The sequence below is a fragment of the Schistocerca piceifrons genome, chromosome 9, assembly GCF_021461385.2.
Source record: "Schistocerca piceifrons isolate TAMUIC-IGC-003096 chromosome 9, iqSchPice1.1, whole genome shotgun sequence".
NCBI classification, from domain to species: Eukaryota; Metazoa; Arthropoda; class Insecta; order Orthoptera; family Acrididae; genus Schistocerca; species Schistocerca piceifrons.
This window is the reverse complement of record NC_060146.1, coordinates 134,715,023-134,723,341: the sequence shown is the minus strand read 5'-3', so window position 1 is coordinate 134,723,341 and position 8,319 is coordinate 134,715,023. Positions and strand designations below refer to the sequence as shown.

The 8,319-nt window shown below is 41.8% G+C and overlaps 1 protein-coding gene across 1 annotated transcript; it reads right to left on the bottom strand.

Annotated features, from left to right (window-relative positions):
- Positions 1–925: 925 nt before the first annotated feature.
- On the bottom strand, positions 926–2,207 carry LOC124716757 (ankyrin repeat, PH and SEC7 domain containing protein secG-like). Its single transcript, XM_047243301.1, has 2 exons — positions 1,485–2,207; positions 926–1,429 (listed from the first exon to the last, which is right to left on the bottom strand). The coding sequence occupies exons 1-2, from the start codon at positions 2,205–2,207 to the stop codon at positions 926–928; spliced, it is 1,227 nt and encodes a 408-aa protein (XP_047099257.1).
- Between the last annotated feature and the right edge of the window lie 6,112 nt (positions 2,208–8,319).

The window sequence follows — 8,319 nt, the reverse complement described above, 5'->3', positions numbered from 1 at the left end:
GTTCCCCCTGAGCAGCCATAGCGTACCGATCTCCGTGTCGGCACGTTCACAGGAGCTCATTCCGTCAGTTCACCTGATGATGGCGACATGTATGGTCGCCGAAATATTGTGCCCGTTGGACACTAGACTGGCAGTACACCCGTGGATATTTTGATTATCAAATACGCCGGGAGATACTCAAGAATCACATCCTAAATATTAATCAAAATTAATTAATGAAAATGTTACAAGATAAAGTGCAATACTTTTTCCTAGGAAACAAAGGATGTTGTGACTTGGTTAACCATCAAGCGAGTTCTGTGGGGCCAGTTGTTTGCCTACAAACCTGATTTTCACAAACATCTATTTTCCTCAAAATGTTGTATCTGTGCCTTGAGCTCTTGTAGTTGCCAGTGCCTCAATTGTCTCTGGTTCTTTCACTGCTCCCTAGTGGTTGTTAACTCTTAGAGAGTGATGTTTCATCACTCTGTTCATAGCGTGCTACTTCATTATCTAATAATTGCATCTTTAAACAATATATGCCCATGCAGTTAAATGTTAAAGAAGAAAAAAATAATAATATTAGAATCTTGTAATATTTTACAACATTCATTTGTCTCTCACTCCCATTACATCAAAAATACACAGGAGGAAAGAAAAAAAAGAAAACGTATTACGTTAGGTCCAGTTATGTTAGAACAAAGTGTGCCTCCACAATATCCTGCTTCTCATGTCCACAGCATCATCTTCCCTCACTGGCAGTAAAACGATTTCCATGCTACATGTCAGCTGGAACAATGAAAGAATGTATTACCAAACTTATGCGTCGCTTGTAGCTCTGGTCCTTTTATTGCCACGTAACACAGCTGTGAACAAGGGTGTTCAAAAGTAAGTAATTTTCAACTGTGAATCAGCTATAGCTTCTTCAAACAGCCTCCACAGTAGCTTAATACCTCTTGCTCATGCCCTTTACTGCTGCACAGTAGATTGGTATATTGTAATGATTGTTACGTGTTGCGACTATGGAACAAGCTTTCAAAACTCGTCTCACACACTGAATGTCTATGGACACGCCAACAACATGAAGTGGAGTCTGCCCGTCTTTATTAACTTGCTCGGGATATGCCCCGACCTTGAGCAGCAGCTTCACACTTTCAGCATTGCCCACAGATGCTGCATAGTGCAGTGGCGTGTTACCACGATTATCCACTTTTACCACCCTTGCACCAAATTCTAAAAGTAGCTTCACACACTCGGTGTCACCGGACATACTGGCGAAATGTAGTGCGGTCTGGCCATCTTCATTCACTTGCCCCAAGTATGCCCCGGCCTCGAGCAGCAGCCTCACACTTTCAGCGTTGCCCACAGATGCTGCATAATTCAGTGGCGTGTTACCACGATTATCCACTTTTGACACCCTTGCACCAAATTCTAAAAGTAGCTTCACACACTGTGTCACCAGACATGCTGGCGAAATGTATTGGGGTCCGGCCATCTTCACTCACTTTCTCGGGGTATGCCCCGGTGTCCAGCATCAGCCTCACACTTTCAACATTGCCCACAGATGCTGCGTAGTGCAGTGGTGTGCTTCCACGATTATCCTCTCTTACCGCCATTGCACCGACTTCTAAAAGTCGTTTCACACATTCTGTGTCACTGGACAGGCTGGCAAAATGTAGAGGTGTGTCATTACCTTTGTTCCTCCTGTGCACTTCAGCTCCTGCTTCCACCAGTAGCCTGACATATGCTGAACTGTCTTCTTCTGGTGCCCAGCTTAGGGGTGTGAAACCAGAACCCTTTTTCTCCTGCATATCTACACCAACTTTCGGGAGATGCCTCGAACACACTGGGTTGCTGCTCAGTACAGTGCATAGCACGGCACTGACACTGTTAGCGATCCTCGCTGTCACATCTGTTTTCGCTTGCAACAGCTGCCTCACACGCAAGGCGTTACCTCTGTTTGCTGTCTCAAGCAGAAGTGTGTTAAAGATGCCTCTCACCGGGATGCTATGAGCAGCTGCATGTAGGAGGCGCTTCAAACTTTCATCATCGCCAGTATAGTGCAGTACTGTGAGAGAATACCGATCTGTCAACCAAAGGTTTTTGACTTCATAGGCCAGCAACTTGACAAATTCTGCGCTACCGCTGTTGGTTGCTAAGTACAATGGTGTGCAACAGTCACTCTCGTCCAGTTGACTAGTTCCACTGGATTCTCGATGCATTTCCATATTTGATCCAACACTTGTTGACGTTCTCTCCATCCAGTATTTTAAGCATAAGCAGCTTCGCAACCTGTAAATAGTAATGATGTTTTAGAGTGAACAATGGTACTGATTAAATTTATAATTTTTATGTATTTTTTGCCACAAAAGCTTTACCAATGCCCATCTAACAGAAAGTTAACTTCGTCAGACATGTAAGTTATTTTATATGCATTTTGGATGCATGGCGCTATGAACGTCACTCTAATTTGATCAAAAACATTTTATTTTCTAAGAAACACCTTTTACCTGTTTTGAAAAGAATCGTTTTCAAAGTTATGCCTTTTCACAGTGAGACACTAAAACCGACGTTTCCACCGTTTTTGGAACGGTTCTCTTCCTGGTGACTGAACTGCTGGATGTATAACGACGTCTGAGATACAGAGTGTCAGAAACTATGGAACATGTAAACGACTCCCTTTTGGTCACTTATCTTACTTGAGAGGTTTCAGCGGTCGCGAATGCAAGCTGCAGCTTCACGGACAAATTAACCCATTACTGGCCAAAACTCTATGGGGTCATTTTTTTGCAAACTTTTATGCATAAATACGTTACATTGAATGATTGATTGAATAAAAAGTGGTTTCGAAAATTTTCAGTTTATTAGAACAAAAACTACAGATCGTCCCATTTTTGGGACATTGGCCAAATGCGCTATCCAAATTAACAACCTTATTCTCCATGCATAATATTTTAAGAAACAACAATAAATAAAGAATGTTAATATTATTGAATGTCTATTCAGTATGAAATGAAGCAAAACACTTGTCGTGTACACCAACATTGCACCTATCACAAATTTTTGTTGCTTTGTTCTTGCAGTAAGCACATCTCTTTTGTGTTTTACTCTCTTCTGTGTTTTACTTGACACAGTGAAATGATTTCCTGGATCTAGTCGTACATCTGTGCTCACCCGTCCTCCCATCAATTTGCTTCCTTGTGGTCCTCTGCATTTTGGTACTGATAGGTAAAACATCACTATTCTCTGTTGGACATCCAAAAGTGAGACATTCTATCTGGAGTACCGGCTTCATCTTGTACAGCAGACTTATTGTTCAATACATTTTTGTCAATGTCTTCTTCATCTGTTATTACATCTGCATCGCGTGGAATAATCGCCAATTCTACGTCATCATCTTTGTCACTCTCTTGATGATTCGCTAGTTCTGCTAGAATTTCTTCAAGTGTAAGTCCACACGGCATGTTTTAATCCTGTTGTAATCTTAAAATTCGAATAGAACAGGAAAAAAGAATATAAACAACGTAGAAAGCAGTTCTCTGTATAATACGTGTATACAAGAATAGGGCACATCAACAATAAATGATAGTGTAACATGCCATTGTCCCATTATTGGGACGCATAAAATATATCGATATTGCAGTTACTTGAGAAAATCTGAAGTATACTTAATCTAACATGAACATCCATATGTTCATAACAAACACGCCCAGACAACAAAATCACAGCTCATTGTCGTCCAGGCACTACCAGCAGACATACAGTGCTGCCAAGTGTGAGAACAAAAATCGGCAAGTTTATAATTTTCCTGACGTGAAGTACTTAGAAAAAAAGTTATTTATTTTACATTTACAGGCATTATAGCAGTTAGTTGAACCAACAGGTTCAACAATAAATGCTAAAAGCTCCATTGCTTACGTAGAGATAAGTAAAATATACGCGTCCCAAAAAAGGGACAATGGCCAGTAATGGGTTAAGTCAATATACCAGAGCGGCCACAATGTCCGAGACCCATTGTTAGCTGCAACAGGCAGAAGATGTGCTTTGTTGGTGATGACATTTTCTAGCTTTTGACTGAGACAAACTAACGCTGCAGTGTTCTTCTTCGATACGCCACTCTAGAATTTGGCACAGAAATAGCTAAGTTTTGTCCGTGCAATTTGCACCTTCAGTTATATGTTAAATCTACCTTCAAGATTTTCTTTTGTGGGAAACCATGAACGCAAGACTCGTGCGCCAATTTGTAATTCTACATTAGCGTATTTTACTGTTCACGTCGATTGTGCATAATCTTTCACCGATTGTATTAAAAACAGTTTGTACTGAGATACGTTGTGAAATTTCGAACTTTCGCGAGTGCCGCAATAAAGTCCTACTATTATCGTCAATTGTAGCCGTAAACTTATTTGTGATCTTTTAAAATTTTTGGAAACAGTAGGCCTAATCTCGTGCGAAACACTAGGTCTCTAATTTCCTTGTATAGTTACGTGAGAAACCGAAAATTTTCAGACGTTTGCAAAACCGTATTTTTTTAAGTTACCGTTAGGGCTGGTTCGGATAACGTCTTTCGTAGCAAATCAGCGTTTGTGAATCATAGTTACTACCAAAGAATCGATCACCCCAAATTTCATTGTATATTAATGCAAATAAACGGGGATTTTTGAGAATTTTTGGAAGTTACCATTGTCCTGCACATAATCTAATTTGTAGGAAATCGACGTTTATGATTTAGTTATTGTAGCAGATAATCTAACGTAATATGTTTCATCTAGTTTTTCCTTGAAGAGGAGATATGTTATCTACATTTATCGTAAATTACTCTATTTTCGAGTTTGTTAATAAATATAATTAACTTCAAATGTGTTAGTAAAACAGTAATTTTTGCCACAGGTTTTTCTGTTGCCTTTATACAAATTCGCTTTGTGTATTTCCTTCAATTCCTATAGGAAATTAGTAATCTCTTTCGATCAACAGATTTGAAAGATAATCAGCAGGCTTAGTTTAATGTTGTTTGTTCACCTTCCTGTAATAAAATGGTACAAATGGCTCTGAGCACTATGGAACTTAACATCTGAGGTCATCAGTCCCCTAGAACTTAGAACTACTTAAACCTGACTAAGGATATCACGCACATCCATGCCCAAGGCAGGATTCGAACCTGCGACCATAGCAGTCGCACGATTCCAGACTGTAGCGCCTAGAGCCGCTTGGCCACCACGGCCGGACTTCCTGTAATACACAGCACTAGCCGAAATCCAGCCTGTGGATCCTGTCTCCTCTCCAGAAAGTACGAGATCTGTCAATACCCACTTGACTGTTAGTGGCGTTTCAGTGGTAGATCTATGCATACTGTTGTGTTAACGGGTACCAGGGAGGACTCAGGGTGTTATACCGATCCCACTAACTAACAACTTCGAATGCAGTCTGTTGTATCGGCTGCCGCACAGCAGCCGTCAACTCGGCGCGGCGTGCTACAACACAGCGAGTACCGCTGGCGCCACAGACGGTGTCAACAACTGGCGCCAGTGAACGCGTCGTCGCGGGGTTAGCGGCAGCGTACACACCACTATCGATACGGATTACCCTGGCGTCGCTGCCCTTGCCACCAAAGTGAGCTATAAGGGCGCCATCTACCAACACTCTTGATTGGCCGGACCTGCGGATTTAAGCGAGCTCCCTGAGCCCGTTTAAACAGTTCAATTTTCGCCGTTGACTGTGTTACTACCCGGCTGCTGGATTCACGACGACCGAACCGTACTGTGGCCTCCCTGGTTGGAAACTTGCGACGCTTCGGTATCGACTGGTTGGCAGTGGTTTGGGCTTGTATTCTCTACTAGTGACTAATTTCTCCTTGGGGCTACAGCCAGCGAAGTGTTGTGTAAACGAACTAAAGTTTTGTTTTGAGTGACTGTAGGTCAAATAAATTTGGTTATCACGGAATATTTGTTGTGTTATAGTGCGGACACAACAGTGTTTCACTAAAACTGAGCCAGTGGAACTCATTTCGCCTGTTTTGGGGAAACCTGTTCTGTCCAGTGTGAAGAGCAGGCAAAAGCAAAAGGTTAGTGGACTATTGATCGTCAGCAGATCAAATTTATGGTGGATAATGGTGTCTTTAGGGAAAGAGCAGCAAGAGACAGGAAAAGACACCATGTGCACTCAGCGCGAATGACAGGGGCCTCATTCATCATGTTGAAGAGACTATTCCAGCAGCCATTGAGGGAACAGGCTGCAACCAACTCCAGATTGTGGCGCACGTTGGAACAAATAATGCCTTATGTCTGGGCTCGGGTCATACTTGATCATTCTAGCAATTGGCAGAGAAGGTTCAGAGGATCAGCCTAGACTTTCAACAAAGCTCACAGTCTGCAGAATTGCCCCCCGTACCAATCGTGCTTGCTTCGTTCCGAGTTGAGAGGAAGGACTGAACCAGACATTTCGAAAGTTCTGTGACAAGCTATGTTGCGACTTCCTGGATTTCCCCATAGGGTTGAGGGTTGAGAACTGTGGAGTCCCCCTTAAGGGGGTAGGTGTGTACTACACATCAGAGGCTGCTATCCAGGTAGCTGACTGTTTGGGATGCACACACAGGTCTTTCATTAGTAGACTCTCCATCTGGTCCAGATAACACCTATTGGAGACCTAGAATTATAAATGTAAGGTCCGAAAGAATGCCCCCTAGCTGCTAAAGCATTCGTAACGAAGTTCCAGAGTTTGAAGTGCTCATGGCAAGCAGTAATAATACTAGATACAGAAAGCTGGTTGAAATCTGAAATTGACTGCAGTGAAAGTTTTGGGGAAAATTTATGTTTGTATTGGAATTGTGAGCTAATGGGAAATGGAGGTGCTGTATTTGCCACAGTAGACAACTCAAATTCAGCAAGATAGAAATTGAAGCATGTGAAATTGAATGGCCAAGACGAAGTCTCAGGGGAGGGCATGAAACGGTAACTAAATCCTTCTAACGCCCACCAGACTCATAATGAAACTGAAAACTTAAGAAAACCCTTAGTTCGCTTGTATGTGAGTTCTCCGGACATACTGTAATCATCAGTAGACACTTTAATCATCCAACAATCAATTGGAAAAATTACAGTTTTGCCTTCTCTGAAAACTGCCTGGAGCATATAGTTCGGGGCCCCACCCATGAGGGATATAATATTGGGTCTAATGGCAACAAATAGACCAGACCTCTTTGAAGATATCCACAGCGAAACTGGTATCAATGATCATGACACGGTCGTGGCAACAACAGTCACCGAAGTACGAAGAACAACTGAAACAAGCACAAAAATATATATGGTCAGTAAATTAGACAAAAATTTAGTATCGTCGAATCTCAATGAGGAACATGAAACTTTCAGCACGGAGAAGGAGCATGTGGAGGAACTATGGCTCAAGTTTAAGAGCATGCACTGGATAGATACGCAGACAGTAGAACACTCGCTGTAAAGAAACTTCTAAAGAAACAGAGACTAGTGCATAATAGGAGTAAAACAAAACGTAGGACTATAGATAGAGAGATGCTGAATGAAACACGTTCGGCTGTCAAGAGAGCAATGAGCGAACCTTCAGTGACTATCGCAGCAGAATATTGTCAAATGATCTTTCACAACCCTCGAAGAAATTCTGATCGTATGTATAGGGTGTTAGTGGCAAAAATGTCAGCGCCGAGTCCTTAGCGAAAGAGACAGGAACTGAAACTGAGGGTGCCAAAGCAACAACTGAAATGCTTAACTGTTTTCAAATACTCCTTTGCAAAGAAAAACCTGGGAGAAATGCCCCAATTTAATCCTCGTACTACTGAAATGATGAATGAAAGAAGTATGTCACAGGTGTTGAGAAACACCTGAAAGCGTTAAAATTGAACAAAGCTGTAGGAAACAATGGAGTCCCTATCAAATTGAACTTGCAGCTGAGTTAGCCCCCCCTTCTAACTATAATCTATCATAGCTCCCTCGAACAAAAAACCATGCCCAGTTCTTGGAAAAAGGACAGGTCACACCTGTTTACAAGAAGGCAATAGAAGTGATCCACAAAACTATCGTCCAATATCCTTGACATCGATTTGTTGTAGACACTTAGAACATACTTTGATCTCAAACACAATGAGGTGTCTCGTACAGAATGACCTACTCCGAAAACATCGATCACGTGAAAGCCAACTTTCACTTTTTTCACATGACATACTGAAAGCTTTGGAGCAAGAGTCAGGTAGATGACTTATTTCTTGATTTCCTAAAAGCATTTGACTCAGTACCACATCTATGCTTATTGTTAAAAGTTCGATCATATGGGGTATCATGTAAAATTTGTGTTTACACACATAATGGTCAGCCG